This window comes from Podarcis cretensis, assembly GCF_951804945.1.
Source record: "Podarcis cretensis genome assembly, chromosome: 14".
Classification (NCBI taxonomy): Eukaryota; Metazoa; Chordata; class Lepidosauria; order Squamata; family Lacertidae; genus Podarcis; species Podarcis cretensis.
The window spans coordinates 10905041-10932219 of NC_137183.1; the positions used below are offsets into that span (position 1 = coordinate 10905041).

At 46.7% G+C, this 27179-nt stretch overlaps 1 protein-coding gene across 6 annotated transcripts in view; it reads right to left on the reverse strand.

The window, feature by feature from the left end:
* Positions 1–27179, reverse strand: part of GRAMD2A (GRAM domain containing 2A) — a gene marked incomplete at its 3' end in the record, with an annotated part of 68592 nt that overhangs the window by 20441 nt on the left and 20972 nt on the right. For all 6 annotated transcript variants that reach the window (XM_079953419.1, XM_079953416.1, XM_079953420.1 and 3 more), the window contains 4 exons: positions 6860–6955; positions 4348–4408; positions 3499–3571; positions 2123–2226 (listed from right to left, as the gene is read on the reverse strand). In XM_079953419.1, coding sequence (XP_079809545.1) covers positions 2123–2226; positions 3499–3571; positions 4348–4408; positions 6860–6945 — 324 coding nt within the window. In that variant the 5' untranslated portion in view covers positions 6946–6955. The remainder of the gene's footprint in view (positions 1–2122; positions 2227–3498; positions 3572–4347; positions 4409–6859; positions 6956–27179) is intronic.

A 27179-nucleotide genomic window follows, 5' to 3' on the forward strand; every position in this document is an offset into this window, starting at 1 on the left:
TGTTGTTGTTTTTATTGCTGAGCTATTCCTGACTCTGGCTCCTGACATCAAGGCAGCAAAGCCATCTCCTTTACTTAGTGCCTAGCACAAGAGGGAGAAAGAAGAACATGCCACAGATTGTGGACATGACCCTCAATCTAAGGAAAATAAACAGTCGGAGGGAAAAGTTCAAGGCTGCAGTTAGATAAATTGCAATGTAACGACAGAAGAGTCCTGCTAAATGGGCTGAACGTTGTGGAGTTCGAAGAAGCCTTCTTCCTGAGCAATGTTTATTTAAATAGGTAGCGCTCAGGATATAAATAATTCAGCTGTTCAGCACCATTTTAAGGAAGTCTGTTCTAAATATGGACGAGCGTTACCCATCAACGGCAGTGTTTACCAGATAACCCCAGAACTGTAAATCAAGGAAAGCAGCAGGAATTCTCCACCGTTATCAGATTCAGCTATGGTTTCTCTTATGCCACAGACACAGGCCTTGCCTCCAAAGCAGCTTGCTTTGAGGATTTAAAACAAAACAAAACATGACTGGCAGAATCCGGGACCAAGGAGAAGAGTTGGTGGAAGAAGATTGGAAAAAAATTAAAGTTTATCTTTAAAAATATTGCAAAATTAAGGATTGCTAGAAAGATGTTGGGAAAAGAAAATTATGTGGTTTTAGCAGAAAAGACATAAAGGATTGAGTAAAAATGAATTGGTGAAAGAGAGAATGTAAAATTATAGTATATTAAGACAAATTATTAAGATAAAAATAAGGTTGGAAGGATTTGCTGAAATATCAAATTGAATTAGAATACAAAAATGGGAGGTGTGAGGAGGTCAAGGAAATAAGTGAATGTAAGCAAGTGATGTATAGGTTTGACTTGTTCTTTATCCTTTTTTCTTTTTTCTGTTTTTTGATGGTGTATTGTTTCTTCTGTTTTTTTCCTTTATTTTGACTGTTATTTAATCTTTAAAACTTTAATAAAAAATTATTTAAAAAAAACAAACAAAACAAAACAAAACAAAAAAGCAACATTTGTTTCCATAAGATGTCCTTGCACCTTAGAAAGCTGGGTTCAACCATTTTGCTTGTCCCCCTCGCCATGGCGAGCGGGGAGTCAGGCTCAGGTGAGTGAGATCCCAAATCTGGAGCTATAGGCAGAGGCAAGCTGGTGTGCATCCCAAAAGCCAACCTCAGCTCAGGTCTTCAGGTAGCAGAGGTAGCCTCTAGCAACCCAAGTGGTGTTCTGAGCTCGGAGCAGAGACAGAGTTGGGTCTCCTGTCTGAATTAAGGAAGCCAAGGAACAGGATTGCCTCTAGGGCCAAGCCCAAGGGGCACTCCAAGTTCAGAGCACCTGTCAAACATAGAGGCAGAACAAGTCTCTACCCCCAAACCATGAGGGGTCAAGGGCCTGTATCTAAGGGGCGGGCAGTGGAAGTGGGAATGTAAACATTTGGCAAACATCGCACCCTGGGACCTTAGACTGAATGTGCTGCAAAGATAATAATATTCAAAGGAAGATAATATTCAACTCTTCCAGCACTCTAGGTTTGAGACAGCATGAAGATTATGAAAGACTGCACACGTGAAAATGGATTTTGTATTTATAAGAGATGACAGAGCTGCTGTCTGTGAGGAGGAATATATGGCTGCTGTAAGAATGGACAATGACACGTAATGACTGAAATGGAAATTAAAGTTGAGAAGATGTGGCTACATGAGGAAGAAATGAACATATGTTTGCAACAGAAGCGGGAAACCTGATTTTAAGAAATTGTTTTAAATTAAAGTAATTCAGATGGATTTGTAGTAATTTCGAAAACTATCAAAAATAAATATATATTTTGAAAAAGGCTTCCCCCCACCCTGCAGCCAGCAGCTCCAAGTATAGCTCTGGAAAGAGAATCAGATTTCCCCCGGAACTTGTGCTACATTTGAGATTCTGCAGTTGAGACGCAACACTTGGAGAAGGCACGTCCAATGCTGCAATCAATGTTTGACTGGCCAACAGGTTTGAAAAAGCAAGTAGGCAGGCTTTCCTGTGCTCAAGCATTTAGTGGGTGGTTTTCATTACTGTCGCCACTTCATTTGATCTCCATCAAACACGCTCCTCTTTTAGTCTGCTAATGTTTACTGACTCACCTTGATATCCTTCCCAAAAAGGTTTGCATAGAAACAGAGCCAGTTTGGGGAGATGTAGAGGCGGCCTTGGATGAGAATGTCTCTCTGGAGAGCACAGGAGCAGACTGCAAAGAGAAAAGGCATCGTGTGAAAGGGTGTGCTGGTCCTGTTTTGCGGGGGGGGGGGGAGGAACATCACCTCCCAAAGTAGTTTGCCCCCAGTCAAGATTCAATGTACCCTGCTGGTGGCAGCGGCTGTACATAAACGAAAGAAGATCCGGAATATACCACTGGGGTTACAAATAAAATACAGTGGTACCTCTGGTTAAGTACTTAATTCGTTCCAGAGGTCCGTTCTTAACCTGAAACTGTTCTTAACCTGAAGCACCACTTTAGCTAATGGGGCCTGCCACGCTGCAGCCGCGCGATTTCTGTCCTCATCCTGAAGCAAAGTTCTTAACCCGAGGTACTATTTCTGGGTTGGCGGAGTCTGTAACCTGAAGTGTATGTAACCTGAAGCGTATGTAACCCAAGGTACCACTGTAAAAGGCACAATGGAAGGGAACTTGAAACTTGCCTACTACTTTATGATGTTCTGTTAGTTCTAAGGAAGGTGTTGTTATTATTCTACAGGAGGCAGGAATCAGATCTTTATCTTTCCCCACCACTGCAGATTTAATCTGACAGGTGGGTGGTGTCACGATGACATCAGGAGACTGATAGGTGGGTGGCCCCACCCGGTGGTCAAAAGCTCCCCCATGGGGCAGAGTCTGCTTCACCATCTCATTCCCCCAAGGGAACTTGCTGGAAAAGCAGCACCCCACCAGCTGTTCCCACCCAGTGACACCAGCTGAGTGGAAGGTGGGTGTGGTTGGGAGGAAATGGCCTCAACGGTCAGCTTGGACTTCCTGATGGGTCAAGACTGGCCCACAAACCAAAGTTTCCTCACCCCTGTTATTTGGAACTTTGGAACTTCTTTCTCACCCACAAGGCAAATTGAGGTTCTCCCCCTGCACCAATGGGGACAAATGATGGGCAAAGCTGGCAACCACAAGCCCCCATTCCAAGATCCAGGTCCATGTTGCTCCTGCAATTTACTTTTCAAAAAGCATTCGAGCGACTACTAATTACATTTATTGCGTCACATCAAGTTTGGCCTTCAGAAAACCAGGTGGATTGACACTCTGGGCTAAGGTTGCCCTCTAGGAGGGGGCTTCAGCCAGAATACAGCCAGCTGATTTCGCCGGCCAATGGCCGACGAGCCTGTTTTAAAAACCAGGCCTCTGGCTGTTGAGGGCCTCATCCAGAAATGAACCGCCAGGCCAGAGCAGCCAGCCTCCAATACTACCTCCAACTCTACGATTCGCTTCCTCCCTTTAAGCAATGTTTACCACTCACCTTTCAGCACACTCTCCTCGGTAGGGATGTCCTTGAACAACTTGTGGTACTGAGAGTTGTATTTATTTGGAGGCTAGACAAAAAAAACAACAACAGACATAAAAAAGAGCTCAGGATATCAAAGAGGTCACGCCCGAGTGTACTGGTAGCAGGCAGATACTGGGCAAAATAGTCTGACCACAGGTTTTCCATTCTTGCAGCCTTTTCACTTAAATCCTCATCATCATGTCCTCCTCCTCACAGGACCCATTATGAAGAGCTCAGAAAAGTGACAAAGAACACACTGTTCGGATAGTAAAGTGTTGGGAAGTAAAACCCATTAGCCTACTACAGAAAGGTAACAATGACATTTGTTGCTCCGCCTCCATTTGTCTCTGGCCCGCCCACACTGACATGTGGCCCTCAGCAGGTTGCCCAGAAGGGAATGTGGCCCCTGGGCTGGAAAACGTTCCTGCTTTATATGGAAATATGAGTATTCCTGTGCTGTCTGCTCGAAGCTTGTTTCCTTCTGCAATGCCTAACAATTATTTAGACACCTCCCCGCCCCCCACCATGGGGCACCTGAAGAGAGAAGTCGATGACAATAGCAATAAAAACATGCATGCAGAGAGCCCATAAAGGGTAAATACTGTATCTAGCAGGTGTCACTAGGCCAGAGTTCCTGTGAAGTTTAAGCTAAGAGCAGAAGGTGGAGCAGCAGGACCAGGAGGCAAGAGGCAGCTTTCAGTCCAGCAGGGAGGAAAGATTACAATGGGAAAGCAAGCAGAATCCGGCCAGACGGTTTGCCCCTGACCAAGGGCAGTGGCTGCAGAGTCCTGGAAACCAGCACCCTGCCCCTCCCCGACTCACCGTGACTTCGTTGCGGCATTTCTTTAACTCCTCCTCCTTGATGGCATCACTCAGGTGCAGGCTGTAAGACAAAGGGAGATTCCACGGATGGGCACCCCGACGGCCATACTCTCACAAAAACACCCTGCACTTTTATCAAGATCCCGCTCAAAACTCAATTAGGCTGGTGGCGGTTGTCAAGAGGGCATTCTGGGGTCTGCAAACATAATCAACTTACAGTGGTACCTCGGGTTACATACGCTTCAGGTTACATACGCTTCAGGTTACACACTCCGCTAACCTAGAAATAGTGCTTCAGGTTAAGAACTTGGCTTCAGGATAAGAACAGAAATCGGGCTCCGGCGGCACGGCGGCAGTGGGAGGCCCCATTAGCTAAAGTGGTGCTTCAGGTTAAGAACAGTTTCAGGTTAAGTACGGACCTCCGGAACGAATTAAGTACTTAACCCGAGGTAGCACTGTACTGAGGTCTGCCAAATTAGAGGTCTTGGTTCTTTTAAGACAGGCTTTAAAAGACCTGCACTTTCAGGACAGGTTTCTGATGTTCAGTTTACCTAATCGATTCTTTTGGCTGCTGTTCCGTCTTTCTGCTTTCCATTCCTTTTTATGCTGCATTTTGTTCTGTTTGACCGTATCGTGCTGAAAAGGCAGGTTATTAATTCTGCCCCCCTAACCCTTACTGTAAAAGATTAGCACACTAGTCCTACGTTCTACCGGCAAGAAAGAATCGGGTTCCGCGTAGACAATGGAATCTTCCTCCCAAAAGTAAAGTCACGTTTGAAGTTGCAAGGACATGACCCTCGTGAGAAATGACTAACAGGTTATCTGTATGTTTCCTGTTAGTCATATCTCATGAGGGCTGTGTCCTTTTCCACGTCAAACAAAATAGCAAGCCACTAAGAATTTGTAGGAAAATTTAAAAAGCGGCATGAAGATGTTGTGACACACATGCATCCACGAAGATCCTTCTCCTCTTCGTAGTTACATTTGCCCCAGATAGCATTTTAAACTTCAGATTTGCATGGTTGGGTAGTTCCCAAGCTCCACCAGCTTCACTGGACCAGAAACAGATGAGAGAGATGCTGGAGCCTTGTTTGTACAGGATATTAATGGGGCCACATAACTCTCGCAAGGAAGGCAGAGATCTCTGACCCCTAACTTACATTCCACTTACTTCAGGACAGGTACACACTCCCCCTTCCTCTTCCTTCTTTAGCATGGGTATGTGGAAGATTGCTGCGCCTACTCTCCAGGCATTTGGGTAGCTAGAGATCCATTTTAGATCTAAGGTGTGTACAGTGGTGCCTCGCAAGACGAAATTAATCCGTTCCGTGAGGCTCTTCGTATAGCGATTTTTTCGTCTTGCGAAGCAAGCCCATTGACAGCTTAGCGGATTAGCGCTATTAGCGGTTTAGCGGCTTTTAGCGATCAGCTGTTAAGCGGCTTATCAGCGGATCAGCTGATAAGCGGCTTAGCGGCTTAGGAAAAGGGGGAAAGGGGGGGGGGAAACCCGCAGGAACTCGCAAGACATTTTCGTCTTGCGAAGCAAGCCCATAGGGAAATTCGTTTTGCGAAGCGCCTCCAAAACGGAAAACCCTTTCGTCTAGCGGGTTTTCCCTCTTGAGAGGCGTTCGTCTTGCGGGGCACCACTGTATGTACTGTGTATGACTCCCTGCTTCTTTATGTGCAACCAGGCTGTCAAAAAGCAGCATCTGTGTACACTGCCTCCTTTATTTCATGTAACAAACCAACCGTTCTTTCTTTCCTGGTGCGTGAACTCCTTGTTTACTCATGACAAGGTCATGAGTAAAAACACCCATTAGTAAGGAATGCGCATTTTGACTCCAGCAAAAGATCCTAAATCTCTAGGATGTGTGCATAGGGAACATGTGGGTGGTGGACACACAGGATGTGGGTCCAGACATACACCTTGTGAACAGTGGCCAGCGACAGCCCTATATTCTGTATTGGCTCTACAGAGGCTCCCCTCCCAGGGCTGACCAATTTTGGTGGCAGGGCAGAATGGTAATGAAGCATGGGGAAGGAGGATTAATTTCTCCTTCCCTATGTGCCACGGTCCTGATCCTGTGCTGCCTCCCTGTAGCTGCTCTTTAGACAGGAAAAACGAAACACAACATTTATACAAAAGCTAAGCACCCAATCGCATTTGTGCAATTAACGTTACACTTATTTCGGCCCTTTGTGTTGACTTCTTACAGCTGAAGTGTCATCCTAAGCATACACTTGAATGGGGCTCTCTCCCAAATAAGAGCACATCAGATTGACGCCTAATGTCAACTGAGCCCAGTTTACAAACACCCAGATGGTAGCTATTAGATATGATCCCAGCAGAAAGGGAAGGGAAAGCAATGTGGGGTGTGTGGGTGTGTGGGTGTGGGTGCGTGTGTGTGTGTGTGTGTGTGTGTGTGAGAGAGAGAGAGAGAGAGAGAGAGAGAGAGAGAGAGAGTCCCTCTAAAAAGCAAAGCAAAACGTAAATAAATGAAACCACACTCACCTGCCATTTGGAGAATCCAAGCTCTTTTCCTTGTGTAATGCCTCCAGTTTGTCCAGGCTGTGCATGAGCCCTGCTTTCTCATGCATTGGTTTCGTGCTGCAGAAAAAGAAGGGGAGGGAGACACAGAATAATACAGGTTGTATCCCAAGCGAAAAAGCAGCCATTAGGTGGTGATCGTAGCACATAACACAGGACACAGCCAAGCCACTATCCCGTCCAGCTCATAAGAGTCTAGGCAGACGGATGGCAGCTGTCCAGTTTCAGGCGGGGGTCTTTCCCAGACCCACCTGGGAACAGAGGCCTGGGACACATTCTGCATGCCAAGCAGATGCACGACCACTAGGGCCTAGATCCCTAGATCTTGACAGAAAGCAAGGTTACAAAATGCTCCGGCTGGAAGCCCATGTTATGTTCAGTGACACAAAACCTGCCAAGAGTTACTAAGTGTGCAGTGTACACACACGCCTGCAATTCTCACATGCAATCCAGACACTCAGTTCTAGGGATCGTTTGATGTTGGGACCTGGAGGTACCCCAAGAGTTAACACAAACAAAAGAAATAAATCAGAAGGGAAATCTATTCTTTCCAAGGTGAATCCACTTGCTGTTTCAAAGGGGAATTGGCATATCTAACAAAAAACAAAACCTAAACAAAATCAATAAATAGCACACTAATACTAGGCTGAGTTTAAGTCATTACAAGCGTTGTTCTTGAAGCGTACCTGGGAGATTAAGATGTGGTCAGGGAAGCAGGGGGAGAGATGTTGGCTGAATGAGGTGAAGGAATATAGGAATAGGGGAAGCTGCCTTATACAGTGGTACCTCTGGATGCGAACGGGATCACTTCCGGAGCCCCATTCGCATCCTGAAGCGAACGTAAGACACAACTGCGCGACCATGTGTTCGTGGGTCACGTTTCGCCGCTTTCGCACATGCGCATGACGTCATTTTGAGCATCTGCACATGCGTGAGCGGCGAAACCCGGAAGTAACGCTCTCCGTTACTTCTGGGTCCCTGCGGAGCGCAACCCGAAAATATTTAAGCTGAAGCGTATTCATCCCGAGGTATGACTGTACCAAGTCAGACCATTGCTCCACCTAGTTCAGTATTGTATACACGGACTGGCAGCATCTCTCCAGGGTTTCAGGAAGGAGTCTCTTCCAGCCCTACCTGGAGATTGTCGGGGATTGGACCTGGGACCTTCTGTATGCAAAGCAGATGATCTGCCCCTCAGCTACAGGGAATAAGGGTCTTCCTGTTGCCTATGAAAGAAAGCTACTTGTCTTGGGAGAGGGAATCTCCCTCACCTCACCTCTTCTCCCCCCCCCCCCAGCCACACACACATGCCACCTGTAGACACACCTCCACCTTACACAAGCAAAATGGGAGTTGGATCATGTACCTAAAAATGTACCAGCCACTAAGGCAAAGACTTGTTTGGAAAGAGTGCAAAACCCTACAGGCACACCGAGAGTCAGGTGTGCCTGATATCCAATATTCCCTCAATAACTATTCCAAGGATTTGTGCAACTTGAGATTTGTGGCACAAAACTTTGGCATAGGTATGGGAATGTGATTGTGGCTAACAGTTCTGGATGCAGCCCCCTGGCGGGCCACACGGTAATACCACTTCAAAAGTCATGGCTTTCCCCCAAAGAATCCTGGGCACTGTAGTTAAAGATGCTGAGAGTTATTAGGAGACCCCTATCCAGCCGCCTGCAACAGAACTACAATTCCCAGGCTGGGAATCCCTCTTCCCAGGGCACTCTGGGAAATGTAGCTCTGTGACGGGAATAGGGGGTCGCCTAACAACTTTCAGCAAACCATGGTTCCCAGGATTCATTGAGGGACGTCATGACTGCCCAAGTGGAATAGTATCATTTTGTAATGTTTGGTGTCGATGTGGTCACGCCACGCTTCGTTGCAAACCAGGGCTGGCAGCTCGAAAAGGCCCTAAGATCTTGAAACAAGAAGAAATTCCGACGAAAGAAGAATGGCAGACGAAATTAATGGACTATGCAGAACTGGACAAAATGACAGGAAGGATTCGAAACCTGCGTGACCAGAGATTTACAGAAGATTGGAAGTAGTATATGAATTATTTGAAGAGCAACTGTAATCAACAAATTACGCTAGTAGGACTACAAGAAGTTTTGTAAGGAGAAATATAGGAAGTGTTACAAAGTAGAAAAACATAGAGATATTGGTTATGAGTTTGAAATGTAATAGGGAAGATAAGAAATGCATACTGAGAGATTGGATTGGAAAATTTTCAGACAGGATTGATGGAAGTCAAAAATTTGAATAAGATGTAAAAGTATGTTTAATTGCTGCTGAAAATGATATGTTTAAAAAAAACTAATAAAAAATGATATATTTATAAAAAAGAAAAAAAAGGCCCTAAGATCTTGAAACCACACCACAGTGATCAGGTATAGAGGGAGGCGAGAGAGCCACTGGGCTTTGGCGATTTATCCTGTTACACAGCTGCTTAAATCCTGGAGTAACAGTGCTGCTGCTGCCTGCATCTCTTTATGTCTCTCGCAATAGGCTGGATTATCAGTTAACCAGGTCAGCAAGAGGCTTTTGGAAAACCCAAAGCAAACAGCAGTTGGGCCAAAAGGTTATCCCACTGGAGAGACTAGCAAGGCTGCCTTGAAAGAGCGGCAACTCACACTCTGCAAGAGGGGAAGGAATTGCCCAAAATAGACAAACCATTCAAGATAAGAGAGGCTAAACGGTGAAGAGGGCCCCAGAAAACCAAACAGCCTGCAGTAGGAGCCAGGCATGGTGCCAGGGAGAGCTGTTCCGTGTAGCAAAGTGCCACACACTCAAAGAGCTTTTGTCTTGTGTTTGAGACCCAGGAAAAATTTCCAAGGAGCAAAACGGGGAGATAGGAAGGTGGACTCTACTGCCCATGGTCCATGACGAGCAGAGTCAGACAGGCAATCCTGAAGGTGGTTCCCACTTCCTTATCTGCCCCCAACTCAGCTTTGTTCCAAAAATCAGAAAACTTTAAAAATATGTATATGGGGAATTTTTTTCAGTTCAGGGGCCACATTCCATCTAGGCCATGGATAGGCAAACTAAGGACTGGGGGCCGGATCCGGCCCAATCGCCTTCTAAATCCGGCCCGCAGATGGTCTGGGAATCAGCGTGTTTTTACATAAGTAGAATGTATGCTTTTATTTAAAATGCATCTCTGGGTTATCTGTGGGGCATAGGAATTCGTTCATTCCCCCCCCCAATATAGTCCGGCCCCCCACAAGGTCTGAGGGACAGTGGACCGGCTCCCTGCTGAAAACGTTTGCTGGCCCCTGATCTAGGCTCTCTGTCAGCCCCTATCGGCATTCCTGCTGCACATTCTGTACCCACTGAAGTTTCCGAACCGTCTTCAGAAAAGCACAAGTCTGAGCAGGTTTTTCATTTGCCTCACCATTTTCCCCAAGAAAATCTGCTCTTTGTTGCTGATTCAGAGCAAACGTCAATCCATAAAAACCTGATTCAGAGGGAACATCAGGTTTCCCTGGGGGAAAGTGGCAGAAGCAGAAGAATGGATAAGGCCTTCCCCAAGAGAGGGCTGTAGCTGGTAAGCCAGCGAAGCTGGTAAAAAGTCTTCCTGGCCACTCCATCCAAGTGCCTCTCCATCAAGAGCAGCGAATCCGGGAAGACTAACTTCCAGGCTGCACACCTGACTCTTCATCCCCATCTAAGACAAGTTGCAAGCTACAAGTCCCCTCAAACATGACCTGCAGTCAATAAACCAGCAATCCCTTTCCCTTTCGGTGTGTGCAACACCTCTGAGGACACAACCCACCTACATTGGTACCTTGGGTCTCAAACACCTTGGTACTCAAACGCTTTGGTTCCCAAACGCCAAAAACCCGCAAGTAAGTGTTCCGGTTTTCGACCATTTTTCGGAAGCTGAACATCCAATGCGGCTGTCGGCTATTGTTTCCGGGGCGCCTGCACCAATCAGTGCCTTGGTTTTTGAACATTTTGGAAGTCAAACAGACTTCTGGAACAGATTAAGTTTGGCGCTTTTGTTTTTGCTATTTATTTTGCATTTTTTGTTTTTGAGGTTTTTTCGGTTGATTTGTTTTTGTGACTGTGTGGAACCCAGCTCAGCTACTGATTGATTGATTGATTGATTGATTGACCTATTGTGTGACTGTGGAAATGGATAAAAGCTCCCCCCCCCCCATCCAAACAATGACTATCATCAGTGCAGGTAAGAAAAAAAATATTTTTAATTTTTATCATCTACAATACTGCCTTATTTATTTTATAGTACAGTACATTGATTATTGCTTTCATTTTATGGATCAATGGTCTTGTTAAATAGTAAAATCCATGTTAAGTTGCTGTTTTAGCGGTTGTTTTTAAAAGTCTGGAACGGATTAATCCGTTTTGCATTACTTTCTATGGGAAAGCACGTCTTGGTTTTGGAACGCTTTGGTTTTGGAACGGCCTTCCAGAACAGATTAAGTTTGAGAATCAAGGTACCACTGTACTTGGATTGTTAAACTCTTACACACTAAACAGGTTTTCATCAAGGGAAGTGGAGGACCTATTTCTTTCCCCCAAGTCTACCTTTTATCTGCAACCATTGTGGCAGTGCAAATACAAGTGTTAGGTTATAAACAGATTTAAGATAAGAGATAAAGGTTTTAAAAGGTGCAAACTTCTGTCCTTGCTTCCGCTTTTTCCAAACTGCAGACTGCTTCCTGGGTAATCAGCACTCCATCACCTTGCAACATTTGGAAATCAAATTCTGGATCTCCCAGGGTTTTAGTTTTTTCATCTCCCCCCACTGCCTATCCAATTTTGGAATGAAAAATCACATGGCTAACCCAGCACGATGCAAAGATGGCCATAAAGGAGTCAAACAAAACGAAGGAGCAGGTATAAACTAGAACAAGGTTATAAACTAGAACAAAGGAGAGTCAGGTAAAGTTAACGGAGCTCAGAATAAAAGCCTGCTGGAAAAGAAAACTCTTTTCACTTGGCAGTAGGAGAAGATCAGAGAAGGAGACACACAGGTGTCCTGTGGCAGGGGGTTCCAAAGGCCAGGAACCACACAAACTCACACACACTCATTGTAGCTGGTGGCAGAACCCACAGGTTTCCACAGATGACATCACTGACAAGGTAGGATTATAGAGGCATTTAGGGGGTAGAAGTTTTTAACGTTTGATGTTATATTATGTTTTTGTGTGTGTTGGAAGCTGTCCAGAGTGGCTGGGGCAACCCAATCAGATGGGTGGGGTATAAATACTACTACTACTACTACTATAATTATTATTACTATTATTATTATTATTATTATTATTATTATTATTTGGCATGCCCAACAAGAAGTGCCCTACCCAACCCCGTCAAAAGCTTAGCTGCTGCTTTTTGTTCTGGCAAGCTTTAAAACTTGTTTATTTTAAAGAAAGAGTACGGATTTTACACACATGCACACCCCAGCATGCCAGAGCATATCACGAGGTCTGAGGGAGTTTCCACTGACGCAAATAGGATATCGTTTCACAGAAGCAGGGAACTGATTTCTGTGTTAACACAGAAAAGATTATGTAGGCCCTGGTCCTAAAACAGCGCTTTTCGTTTCTTTTTCATTCATATCGAGCCATCAGTGTGCATGGCACTTTAAATCCCCAGGTCCACTTTCTCTCCTCTCCTCTTGTGATTTCCCTTGCGTTGAATTTCAGACTATAAGCACCTAGAGAGCCACAGACATATGTTCTTACAATCCCAAAGTGCAAAAGGACAAAGCTCTACCTCAAGAGTTTACAATCTGGGGCAGAGTGCTCCAACATGAAGGGCCACATGCGGCCCCTCAGGGCCTTTTCTGGCAGCTCTAGCCAACTTTTGATGCCCCCCCCCCAAACCTGGGCTGGGTTTGGCAAGCAGGACTGAGGGCTCTGACAGGGTCCTAGAGTCCTCCTGTCTCCTTCTCAAAGCCTCCTTCGTACTTTCTCAATTTTTGGAAGGAGGTGGGACAGCTCTAGGACCCTGTCAGAGCCTTGCTTTGTGAAGGCAGAAGGAGGGCTGGGGTGGGGGCTTCAATTTTTTGTCTCCCCCCCCCCAATGCACAAGGCAGTGTGCGGCCCACGGGTTCCATGCCAAAGTACAGTGGTACCTCTGGTTAAGAACTTAATTCGTTCCGGAGGTTCTACATTTCATCACCTGTATCCAAACAAATCTCATCCTGAGACCCTGGAGAACTATAACTCCTCAGGACAGAAAGTGCTAGGCAAGGTGGAACAGTGGTCAGACTGCAAATGAGGTAGCTTCCATTCTCTCCAACATTCTCCAATGAAAATAGGGATGTCCCATTCCATTATTATTATTATTATTATTATTATTATTATTATTATTTTATTATTTTACCATGCCCATCTGACTTGGTTGTCCCAGCCCCTCGGGGCAGCTTCCAACATATATAAAAACATAATAAAACATTATGTTCCCTTGCTGCAAGAAGTGAGGTTACAGGGAACCAGGCAGAGGGCCTTCTCGGTAGTGGCGCCTCCCCTGTGGAACGCCCTCCCAGCAGATGTCAAGGAAATAAACAACTATTTTAGTTTTAAAAGACAACTGAAGGCAGCCCTGTTAAGGGAAGTTTTTAATGTCTGACACTGTACAGTGGTACCTCGGGTTAAGAACTTAATTCGTTCCAGAGGTCCGTCCTTAACCTGAAACTGTTCTTAACCTGAGGTACCACTTTAGCTAATGGGGACTCCTGCTGCCACCGCGCGATTTCTGTCCTCATCCTGAAGCAAAGTTCTTAACCTGAGGTACCGTATTTTTCTCTCTGTAAGATACACATAGGGACGCAGGTGGCGCTGTGGGTTAAAGCCTCAGCGCCTAGGACTTGCCGATCGAAAGGTTGGCGGTTCGAATCCCTGCGGCGGGGTGCACTCCCGCTGCTCGGTCCCAGCGCCTGCCAACCTAGCAGTTCGAAAGCACCTCCGGGTGCAAGTAGATAAATAGGGACCGCTTACCAGCGGGAAGGTAAACGGCGTTTCCGTGTGTGGCTCTAGCTCTGGCTCTGGCTCTGGCCAGAGCAGCGATGTCACGCTGGCCACGTGACCCGGAAGTGTCTCCGGACAGCGCTGGCCCCTGGCCTCTTAAGTGAGATGGGCGCACAACCCCAGAGTCTGTCAAGACTGGCCCGTACGGGCAGGGGTACCTTTACCTTTACCTTTAAGACACACTTTTCCCCTCCTGAAAAGTAAGGGGAAATGTGTGTGTGTCTTATGGAGCGAATGCAGGCTGCGAGGCTATCCCAGAAGCCAGAACAGCGAGAGGGGGCGCTGCGCAGTGTTCCCTCTCGTTGTTCTAGCCTCTGCCTTAGTGTCGCGAAGCCTCCGCTGGGCAGCAGGGAGCCTTCATCCCGCTGCCCTGGGGAGGCTGCGCACGGCTATCCCTGGCTTTTGTGGGAGGTGGGGGAAGGGACAGAGTGCGTGGCTCTGTCCCTTCCCCCACCTAAGCCCCCAAGAGCCGCGCTCCCTTTAAAGAGCAAATAGCTCTTGCGGGAGGTGGGGGGAAAGCCAGGAGGCTTGCTTTCGTTGAAGCCAGGAGGGCAAGAGGCATCAGTGCGCACCGATCCTGCTTGCTGTCCTGGCTTCAGGGATAGCCGCGCAAAGCCTCCTGAGCGAAGATGGAGAAGCCCTCCCTCTTCGCTCAGGAGGCTTTGCATTGCTTTCTTATTTCTTGTTTTCCTCCCCTAAAAACTAGATGCGTCTTATGGTCCGGTGCGTGTAATAGAGCAAAAAATACAGTACTATTTCTTGGTTAGTGGAGTCTGTAACCCGAAGCGTCTGTAACCTGAAGCGTCTGTAACCCAAGGTACCACTGTACTCTTATGGCCCATTTGAGATGAAAATTTGGACCACCCTGATTAGGGGAACTAAAGCACATGCAGGGGTCAAGCAAGGAAGTGATGTGCTGTGGTTTCAGTTGCACATGCTTAAGATTGGGAAGGGCCATGTAGCTCAATGGCAGAGTACTTGCTGCACATGCAGAAGATCCTGGGTTCCACTGCCAGCATCTGCATGCCAGGCTAGGAGCATTCCCTGTTTCACTCCTGGGGAGCCACTGCCAGTCAGTGGAAACCAAGAATTGCCAACCCAGTGCCTGCAGGTGCCAAATTTGTGGTTGTCATACTTTGGGGGAAATGACAAACCTAGACAGCATCTTAAAAAGCAGAGACATCACCTTGCCAACAAAGGTCCGTATAGTTAAAGCTATAGTTTTCCCAGTAGTGATGTATGGAAGTGAGAGCTGGACCATAAAGAAGGCTGATCGCCGAAGAATGGATGCTTTTGAATTATGGTGCTGGAGGAGACTCTTGAGAGTCCCATGGACTGCAAGAAGATCAAACCTATCCATTCTTAAGGAAATCAGTCCTGAGTGCTCACTGGAAGGACAGATCCTGAAGCTGAGGCTCCAATACTTTGGCCACCTCATGAGAAGAGAAGACTCCCTGGAAAAGACCCTGATGTTGGGAAAGATGGAGGGCACAAGGAGAAGGGGACGACAGAGGATGAGATGGTTGGACAGTGTTCTCAAAGCTACTAACATGAGTTTGACCAAACTGCAGAAGGCAGTGGAAGACAGGAGTGCCTGGCGTGCTCTGGTCCATGGGGTCACGCAGAGTTGGACATGACTAAACAACTAAACAACAACAATACTTTGGGGGGGGGTTTCAGGGGGGGATTTGTGGGGAGGGGTTGAAATAGCAGGCCCTCATCTGTGGAGAGTCTTGTCGCTCGGCAGTCACCTTGTGTTATTCCACACCCGCTCACAGCAGCCATGTTGTGATTAATATCCACAGCACTTCCTCAAAATTCAAAGTGTACCTGCTGGTCTAAAAAGGCTGGCGACCCCTCAGTGCAGACCAACAGTCTGAATAAAGCAAGCTTAGTCACAAGCAGAATTACAGCGTAGATCAGGCATAGGCAAACTCGGCCCTCCATATGTTTTGGGACTACAACTCCCATCATCCCTAGCTAACAGGACCAGTGGTCAGGGATAATGGGAGTTGTAGTCCCAAAAACATCTGGAGGGCTGAGTTTGCCTATGCCTGGTGTAGTTGCTTAGGAGAAGCTTGGAAGAAGTATGCCATCACAAAAGCAATCCCAAGCACCTGGGGTATACAGCATCAAACTGCTGGATTTCAACCCGTCCTGCAGCTCACAAGGCAGAAGAAGAGCCTTTCTCCCTTTCAAAAAACAAAGAGCGCTGACTAATATGATCCCCATAACGTGGGAGCTGCTTCCAGTTGGTTCCCACGCAATGCTTCAGGGTAGGAAGATGTTGCATGGGTCAAACTGTTGTACCCTAGAAAATTACTGCCCCTATTTTGCTTCCGAGGGGGAGAGTTTAAGGGGCGCCTTCTTTAACATCTCTAGAAGCTAAGAGACCTGAATGGCTGCATGTTCACCTCTAGCGCATGCATGCACATGAACTGCAAGTCACTGTCCCTGCCATTCCAAGCTGCTCTGGGTGTTAACAATTCATAGGGGCAATTGTGGTATATTCTAGTATATCTTTAACCCAAGAAATACACACACCTTTATTTATTCCTTTTATTTTATAGGAAAATTATGGTTTGCTAGTACATCTTTAACCCAACCAACAGACACACCTTTCTTTTGTCCTTGATCAGAAGTGGGTTGCAAGCCTCTTCCTACAGATACTCAGCAAGTCCCATTCAGTTCAATGGCGTTTGCTCCTAGCTATGTAGATATAGCTAAGTTGATCCTTTTTATGGGTAAAGTTTTATTTATTTATTTATTTTAAAATGTACTCAGGTGAGTGTAAATGAAAAGTGGTTGATGGTAATTTTGAGCAGAAGAGGCGGGAGGGGAGTGGTGGGTTGTGGAGCAGCATAGCTGTCAACATTTCCCTTTTTTTAAGGAAATTCCCTTATTCCAAATAGGATTCCTTGCAAGAAAAGGGAAAAGTTGACAGCTATGCGGAGCAGGGGAGGTGTCAACCTTTGCCTTGCTGACTGTTTCTGTGTTCAAAAACTCCCTCCACCCACCGACCCCTGAAGCTCCAGAATCACATTTACAACTATAAATACATATATTTGCATTTTGAACTGAGTAAGAACTAGTGAGGAAATACTTCCACTTCTCCTTCACAGATACAAGCTAAGTAGTTCATCTGCTTGGTCAGTACTATACCCTACAGATGTAGGATCTCAGTCGCAGGGGCCAAAAGTTCCCCCTAATCTCCCTATTTCCCCAGGCCAGTATTTTCACCTGGCTAGAATGTCTCTCATGATGCTTCTTGCTTGGCTGGACTGAAGACAGAGAGGGGTCATGTGTGTGTCTGTGCAGAAACTAGCCTATATTCAACAAAGCTAAAATTCACTCTCATTACTCTGCCAACTTTGCTCTACGGCCCCACGCGCCACTGGCTTGCGGCCCTCAGAAAGTTGCCCAGGAAGGAAGGCGGTCAGTGTGCTGGCAGTGTGTCCCACTGCCATTATGCACAACTGTGAGCAACTTCTCGCAGGTCCTTGGGCTGTCTAGGTTCAAAATTATTCTCTTTCGTGTCTGCACTCATGCAAACATGCATGCATGCACACACACACAGATAGCAGAACGGTGATCATAGAGCAAGCTTTTGGGGGGCAGACACCCACCCCATCCACCCCAACTCAGGAGAATGAGCAGCGAGGCTCCAAATGCAACAGCAGCAGGACTGAGCTGACCCCATTCTGAATCAAGTGAAGAAATAAACTTTGCCATCTAACAGGGCGGTCCCCAAAATTACAATTACCACAGAGCCTAGGTCTTGCCGATCAGAAGGTTGGTGGTTCGAATCCCCGTGACGGGGTGAGCTCCTGTTGCTCAGTCCCTGCTCCTGCCAACCTAGCAGTTTGAAAGCACGTTAAAGTGCAAGTAGATAAATAGGTACCACTCTGGCAGGAAGGTATATGGCGTTTCCGTGCGCTGTTCTGGTTCACCAGCTCCCTCGGCCAATAAAGCGAGATGAGCGCCGCAACCCCAGAGTCGGCCACGACTGGACCTAATGGTCAGGGGTCCCTTTACCTTACCTACACACACCCCAGTTAGTAGATGGAGATAGTAAATGTTGCTGAATATGCAAGATCAGATGCATCGTGAACTAAATAATTCTATTAAATATTTATTTTTAAAGCGAGAAACCTGCTATGGCCGATTTACTAATACATATTGCTTCAGAGGAAACCAGCTCAGTTTAAATCACTTTTACAGCTACATCACACCAGTATGCAAATTATTGGGGTTCTAGCAGTTCCATTCTCAATCCCCAAATATGAAACGAATCAGGTAGGAACTGCTAGAAAGGGGAAGAGGCTTGCAGTGCAGTCCTATACAGGTCTACTCCGAAGGACACCTTGCTGAGTTCAATGGAATCTACTCCCAAGTAAGTAGGTTGAGGACTGCAGCCTTATCCCATGGAATAAAGGTCAGGATTAGGAGCACTGGAAACAAGACATAAGATATCACAAAGTCAGTGCCCTTATTAGGTGCATTGACTGTTTTTAATTTTTAATTTAATTTATATTTTGTTTGTTTTCATTTGAAACACTTAATTTTTTAAAAAAAATCTAAATGAAGTTCCAAAGTGCAATAAAATAAAACTATTCCCAGTTGTGGAACAAACATTAGTAGTGCAAATTTTGCTGGTTGAAGCCATCATGTAGGAACATATGGGGCAAGGCAATCCTTTAAGTAAACTTAAAGGGTTTTATTTACCAATAATAAAACCTTTATAGTCCAATACCTGTCCTGGTAACAAAATGGCAGCCAGCGCAGATGTTTGAGCAGAGGTGCAATACGCCGACAGGACCTCACTCTGGTCAGCAACCGTGCTGCAGAATTCTGCACTAACTACCATTTCCACAGAATCCACAGAAGTGCATTTCAGTAAGCCAGTCTTGAAGTTCCCAACATCTGCACTGCTGTGGCCAAAATCTCCCAGGTGGCCTGACTAGCCAAAGCTGGCAAAAGAAAAGAAGGCAGGGAACGGGAAGGGGCAGAGGCCGGCAAAGCTATTTTAAGTATTTTCAGGTACAAAGCATGTGAGCGGACTGACGCAACTGCAGATCCTTAGGTGATATCTAAGCAATAATAAAAATAGATTAAAAACCTCTAGGGACAGTGGCCAACTCTTCTATTGATTTACTTCCAGCCGCTGCTGAAAACCATGGCTCCTATTGTCGAGGGGGGAGTGAGCAACAATACACAGCAGCAGTACTGTTCTCTGAACGTGGCACATGGGGGCACTTAGGGGGAGCCCACAATTGATCTCAGGGTTTGCAACAGGGCATAGCGGAGGAGGCAGCCCTTAAGGGGGAAAGGAGGCAGAGCATGGCACTGTAGCTAAAGGTTAGTTTTGCACAAACTTATAACAGATCTCTTAGCCTAACCTACTTTGCAGGGTTGTGCTGAGGCTAGAACAGCGCTCTCTGTACACCTTGGATGAGATGCAGGAAATAAATAAGGCATGCTGATAACACGAAGGTTGCAGGTTCGATCCCCGTAAGGGACAGCTGCATGCCTTGCAGGGGTTGGACTAGATCCGGGGTCAACAAGCTTTTTCAGCAGGAGGCCGGTCCACTGTGCCTCAGACCTTGTGGGAGGCCGGGCTATATTTTTTTTTTGGGGGGGGGATGAACGAATTCCTATGCCCCACAAAAAACCCAGAGATGCATTTTAAATAAAAGGACACTTTCTACTCATGTAAAAACACGCTGATTCCCAAACCGTCCGTGGGCCAGATTTAGAAGGCGATTGGGCCAGATCCGGCCCCCAGGCCTTAAGTTTGCCTACCCATGGACTATGATCCACAGCGTCCCTTTCAACTCTATGACTTTATGAGATATATTGGGCTTAGGCTGTATATATCCACCTTGCTATTGGGATAGGGGCATAGCTCAGCAGCAGAGTGCCTGCTTTGCATGCAGAACGACCCAGCTTCAGTCCCTGGCAGCTGCCTGTCAGTGTAGACAATACTCAGAGAGATGCAGCCATGGTCTGCCTCAGTACAAGACAGCTCTCCCGCATTCCTATGTTGCTGAGACATTGGAAGCTGCTTTATAGCAAGTCAGACGATGTGCCCACCTAGCCCAGTGCTGTCTGCTCTGGCTGGCAGCTGCTCTCCAAGTTCCTGGGCAGAGAACGGTCCTTCCCATCACCTGCTCCCTGGTTATCTTAACTGGAGATACCTGGGATTAAAACTGGGGCCTCCTCCAGGCAGAGCACGTACTCTGCCACTAAGCTGAAAGAAAGATAAAATCTTGCAAGGCAGCAGCAAAAAGCCATAATGAAGTTTGTAGATGCTGAAAAGCTTGCCCTGTATAACCTCCTTGAATTGTCCTCATATGATACATTCATCCCAATACTTCTTTTCTTATCACCTTCTCTTTCTCTCTCTCAATTTCTCTTTTTGTCGAACTTCTAACTAGGTCAAGTACATAGAAGGGAGTGAGGGAATGTTTTAGCCAAGATTACTATATATTCTTTCAGCAGGTTAATACTGAACCAGAGCTTCCATTCCAGAGGAGAAATGATGGGCCGCACATACACACACACACATCTAGACTAATCACAGATTGACTTTCATCCTGCGAATTTAATTAACCAGGTAGTGTCTTGTTGTATGAATTAGCACTTTGTCTAATAAATAAAGGAAGACAATGAAAGGTGGCATAGAGGTGAGGTAGAGAGACTGATTTAGGTATCTTGCTTTAAAAATAAAAACCATCTAGCAAACTCATTCTCCAAGATTTCATCCTTCAAAAGCAAGATGGCATCATTCATATGTAAGGGATCTGTATCGGCAGGTTTGAAGAAACCCAAACGTTTTCAGAAGTACACAAATAAAATACTTGGTGGCACAATAACTGGGGACACTAAAACAGTCCAGTTAAGGCATGAAAAGGCGGATTCTGGGTGGAATCGGGAACAGGAGTTCTCCATGCTACAACATTTTGTCGCAGCTACCAATTTTTTCTTTTGGTCAGGCATAACCCACAGTAAAAGGCCAGAGCTGCAATGTCCAACAAGGTAGGAAGGTGGCACCATTGAGCACACAAAACAGAGAGCTTGAGTGGGGACATTCTGAAGAACCCAACCTGCTGTACTTATTGGCATGAGAATCAAGCACAGCCAAGCAACATTTTAAAAGTGAAGCTTTAGCACACCCTTGATAAGTGTGGCTCAGCAGAGCAGAAGGTTTCCTACAGGTCCTCCTCTTTGTCCTTCACTGCTTCATCTATCATCATTACTTCCCACTTTCCCCCACAACTCACAACATCCATGTTTAGGCAATCAAATATTGGCTCTGACAAACTGAAATGTGCATGAGCTTCAGGCACCTGCACAAAGGCACTTTGCGCAACTGAGCGAAACAAGCAAGATCGTTGCTGTTAACCGTACCTTCCCATTCCAACCAAATTGTGACACTGTGGTTGAAAGTTGGCTTCTGCATCCTGGCTTGCTTGGAAGCCGTTAACTTTGGTTCCTTAGTTTGGACACAATGGGGAAGCGATGGCTAACTGTGACTTCCTGGCTTGTTCGCTCGTGCGGAAGGAGAACAAAACAGCCCCACGCAGGCAAATATGGGGAGCCTAGGAAGCTGTCTTCTACAGAAACAGAACCAATGGCCCATCTCGGTTAAGTCTTGCCTAGATGAACGGGAAACAGCTCTCCAGGATTTCAGACAGGGCTTTCTCCCAGCCCTACCTGAAGATGGATGAAGATGGAACCTGGGTCTTTCTACATGCAAAGAAGATGCTCTACCCCTGAGTCAAATTACTTCCTCCAAAAGGCCTGAAGCTCAAGCCCAGAGGCTGTCTCGCCAGAGTTGTGCATGCTCTAGTTATCTCCCACTTGGACTACTGCAATGCACTCTCTACGTGGGGCTACCTTTGAAGGTGACTTGGAAACTGCAACTAATCCAGAATGTGGCAGCTAGACTGGTGACTGGGAGTGGCTGCCGAGACCATATAACACCAGTCCTGAAAGACCTACATTGGCTCCCAGTACGTTTCCAAGCACAAGTCAAAGTGTTGGTGCTGACCTTGAAAGACCTCAACGGCCTCAGCCCAGTAGACCTGAAGGAGCGTCTCTGCCCCCATGACTGAGATCCAGCGCCGAGGGCCTTCTGGTGGTTCCTTCACTGCGAGAAGTGAGGTTACAGGGAACCAGGAAGAAGGCCTTCTCGGTAGTGGCGCCCGCCCTGTGGAACGCCCTCCTACCAGATGTCAAAGAGAAAAATAACTACCAAACTTTTAGAAGACATCTGAAGGCAGGCCTGTTTAGGGAAGTTTTTAATGTTTGATCGCTTTATTATTATTATTATTATTATTATTATTATTATTATTATTCTGTTGGGAGCCACCCAGAGTGGCTGGAGAAACCAAGCCAGATGGGCAGGGTATAAATAATAAATTATTATTATTATTATTAAGCATCACTCAGCCTCCTTCTCAGCCAGTGCACATTGTGATGGCCACGGCTGCTTCCATCCCAGGCACATGGCACCCAGGACCAAGACACCACGAGCAGCAGATGCAATAACCAGGTTTGGAGACTTGGACCAGCGAATCATGGTTTAACTCAGCAACATGCCACCTTGATTTCCACAAACTGCACTGTTTCAAAGCCAGGGCAATGCAATGCAAGATACTTCTCTATCAAGAACAATCTGAAAAGAGGTTTGTAAGAGAGAGAGAAAGAGAGAGAGAGAGAAATCTTTTGATCTCAAGCATGCCGCTGTTTTCTTGGAAATCTTGGAGCTATTTCTGGGTCAGCTTTGTTGCTACTTTTAGCCATTCCCAGGGCCAAGGCAGCAAGAGGAGTTCAGCTCGTCCTGGAGATGTTGAGACTGGGAAAGGAATGCACCAACTGGACTCGCTTCATCCGCCCTGCCAGGATATGGCCCCGGGGATCAAAAGGACAGCACTTCAGAGACTTTGGGTAGAAGTAGGGAAAGGGGGAGGAAGTCCATAGGCATGAACAGTACAAATCCCCAAGCGGCTATGAGGCTAGGTGTGGTAGTTGAACTCAAGATGTTGCTGAACCATCATCCCTGGTCATTGACCATGTTTGCTAGAGCTGATGGGAGCTGTCTAGTTCAGCCACACTGGGAGGGTCAAAGGTTCACCATACCTGTCCTAGGCAAACATCCGAGCAAGGCGTTTTAGCAACTGGGGAAGCAGGCAGTCTCTCCAGAAGGTCCAGAGACATGCTGCCCTTCTCTCATTCATGTAAGCATGAAATCACGGCTTCCAGGCCATGGTGTTGAGATGGGACTTGTGCTACAAACAAGGGCAGGCTTTCCGCATCTCACTATAGTAGGGTGAACCATTCATACATTACGCAAGAAGTACTAACAAGAAGATGTGTGAAATGCCTAGTTTCCTCCCCATTACCACCATCCAAACGCTTCCTCCATGAAGCCTCTCTCCCCAATGGCACAGATGTTTGCATAGCTTATCAGAGAACACCTGAGTTACTGCTGTTTACAGGAACAAGGCCACGGTGGTGGGAAAGCAGGTGATGGGAAGTTCACTCTATTAGGCATTGGTGTCTCCACCTAGAAGCTAGCTGGGGCACATCAGATCCAATCCAACAGAATTGCAGAGTTGGAAGGGACCACAAGGGTCATCCAGGCCAACCCTCTGCGATGCATGGGGCTCAAACCCACGACCCAACATGGGGCTCAAACCCACGACCGTGAGATTAAGCGTTTCATGCTCTACTGACTGAGCTAACATGTTCCAACACCTTAAGTAGAAAGCAAAAGGAAGAGATAGCAAGTATGGGTGCTGAGGCCCAGCTGCCCATGGATGAAGTGCGCCAATACCAGACTGAGGTTGAAAGTCAGAGAGGAACATAGAAAGCTGCCTTATGCTGAGTCAGGCCACTGGTCCATCTAGCTCAGCCTTTCTCAACGTGTGGGTCCCCAGATGTTGTTGAACTACAACTCCCATCACCCCTAGCTAGCAAGGCCAGAGCTCAGGGATGATGGGAGTTGTAGTCCAACAACATCTGGAGACCCACAGGTTGAGAACCACTGATCTAGCTCATTATTTCTTCAACAGGGGTCGGCAACCTAATGCCCATGGGCCACAAGCGGCCCACGGGGGTCATTTAACTGGCCCACAAGCCGCCCCCAAACCGAGCCACCTGCTCAGCTAGTCCCCATGTGCTGCGCTAAACCGGCGTGGAGCGGCATGGGGACTCGCTTCTGCGGTGCTGGAAATCGCATCTGCACATGCGCAGGTGCCAAAAATCGTGTCTGCATGGACACAGATGCCGAAAATCACGTCTGCGCAGATGTGGGAAATTGTGGGCGGGCGCGCGATCCAGCCCACGGAAGGATCTCCGCTGGAGTGAACTGGCCCAGGCGAGGTAAACCTTGCCAACCTGGTCTACACTAGTTTCAGGAAGGAGACACCAGGAGGTGTTATGTGTCAAAGCTGGGGCCTTCTGCATGCAGAGCAGGTGCTATGGACCTCTGTGCCTGAGATCCTACGGCACAGATGAGCTGCCTGTGGTCCACATAGGCCTCCAGTGCATGCCACTATGGGTGCCCAAGCTGTCTCCACACACACACTGGTTGCATTTTGTTGCCTGGTGCTGTGGCTGTTCCCTTGCAGTTGAACAGGTAGAGGCAGCCCTGCCGGTCAGAGCAGGCAAGCCTGGACAAATGGCAGCTTAACTATGGACAAAACGGACAGAATTCTGTGGATAAATAGCAGCTGGCTATGGTCTTTCTTGAGCCACAAAGCTGTTGGGCAACTCACCTTGACCTTCACCTAACCAGCCTTACAGGGTCATTGCGAGGACAGAATTGAAGAAAGATAGGAGTCCTTAGGAACTGTGTGTGTGTGCGTGCGCGCACACGCACACACACACACATTAAAGAACAACACATGACCTTGTGAGGTAGGAAGGAAAGACGGAATTGGCTTCAGAGGGGGAAAGTCAACCTCTTGTGTAGCCTGACTGTTGCATTTATTTTGGGATGTTATGTTTGGCACTCCAGCGTTGGCACAGGAATGTGTTTCCAGGGGACGGACATTGTTGAGAGCGAGAGCACCACGCAACGGGGCCACTCCACCCCTTGGGTTATAATCCATTTAAGTGCAGCCACTTCCTGGTGCTTTGTTTTTTTAAAAAAGAACAAAGGCATTCAACTTCACTGATTAAGCAATGGCCCACACCATCTAACGGTCATTTTACTTTCTGTTTTCTCTTCTCTGCACTTGGGAGAGCATTGCAAAATTTCAACCGTTTCCTTTAGGCACTCTGAACGTGGGACTGGTGCAATAATACACTTCCTTTTGGCGTGTGCTTCTCGTTCTTTGGAACTTGACACACCTACTTACCTTTTCTCCAAACTTTCCCGGCATTTTCTAAGCTTTAAAGCTCTTTGTCCAAGCACTCCTCCTCCTCCTCCTCCTCCTCTTCTTCTTGCTATTTGTTGTGCTTCAGCTTTAAAGAGCAGATTTTTGCAGGGGGGGAAGCGCTTGGACATAGAGCTTTAAATTGAGGACCTCTGCCTGAAAAGTGTGGAACAAAAGGTAAGGGCGTATTATCCTAAGGGTCTGTCAGGGTGTAAATACTCCATGAACCAGTCTTCTCCTTGTATCGCTCTATGAAGCACAGGCACATCACTGGTGTTATATAAACAAGAAATACTATTAAGAACGGCCTTTATTTTTTGCACACTGTGCCAGTAACTCCTAGCTTGGGAGTGTAGTCAGATGAAAGTGAAGGAAGGCGAACAGGCTGAAGTTGAACCCAGACAAGACGGGGGAGATGCTAGGGATGGGAGCAGCTTTAGACATCACTGGTTGCCAACTTGTTTCTGGCTCCAATTCAATTCGCTTTAATGTTTAAAGCCCCAGATTTCCAAAAGTCTGCTTTCTTCCCTAAATAGCCTCTGGAGTTGAGATCAGAGACAGGCCCTCTTAGTAATTCCACCACCCTCAGAAGTTATGCGTAGTGATGGTTCAGGAGAGGACTTTCTCTGTGGCAGCCCCTAAGCTAAAAATTCCTTCCTGAACAAAGGTGTATATAGCACCATTATTATTTAGCTTTTGCCCCATATACATACAGTGGTACCTCGAGTTACATACGCTTCAGGTTACAGACTCCGCTAACCCAGAAATAGTACCTCGGGTTAAGAACTTTGCTTCAGGATGAGAACAGAAATTGTGCTCTGGCGGCGCGGCAGCAGCAGGAGGCCCCATTAGCTAAAGTGGTGCTTCAGGTTAAGAACAGTTTCAGGTTAAGAACGGACTTCCAGAACGAATTAAGTACTTAACCCGAGGTACCACTGTGTGTATATATATATATATATATATACACACACACACACACATATACACACACAATCTAGGACCCAGGTGGCACCTTAAACCTGGGTTATGGTCATCACAATGGAATGTCTAGGTGGCTTTTTCCAATGAAGATGATGATGATGATGATTTCATTTCTATACCACTTTATGTTATTTATATTTTAAATAACAAATCTCAACGCAGTTTACAACATGTTAAAACATCAAGTAAAACAATCTAGAATAAAACAAATTCAAGCTTCACGGAAAATATTTCAGGTCCTTCTCTGACATTTTGCTTTCCCCAGTCCCCTGCCTGGCATCTAGAGATCTCCACTTGTTTACAATTGGACCCACCCCAGTTGCAAAATGTGCCTGGCTATTTTCTATCTCTGCCTCCACTAATACTTTGACATGCAGTGGCATAGCGTGGGTTGCCAGTGCCTGGGACCATGTGGAGGGGAGGGAGGAAAAGGATGGAGTACACATGTGCATTCAACTGCCTAATGGCATCCATAACAACCAGGAGATCACAGCTGCAGTGATAAGAAAATAAGAGCTGTTCTGTTGTCTGGAGAGGTTACTTCTTGGTTTGCATGCAGAAGCCATTTTCAATGGAGCCCAGTGCCAGAAGTGCGCAGCTGTATTGAGGCAGCACCAGGTGTTGAAATTTTGCATCCCCTAACAATTTTGCATCTGGGGCAACCACCCCTATACCCCCACCACCATGCTATGCCACTGCTGATATGGTTGCAGGTCCTTCTCAGGCCAATACATCTGCTCAACAGCTCACCCCAACTCCACAAATCTTACAGACTAACATCACAGAAATAAAGACAAGATTTGGAGTTGTGAACCTCGCAGTTCCTCTGCTTTCAAAGTGCCAAGTTGACCCTCTAAGCCATCCTGAAGCCCCAACCCACAAAGCAGCAACTGCCCAGGTCTGCTTAGGCAA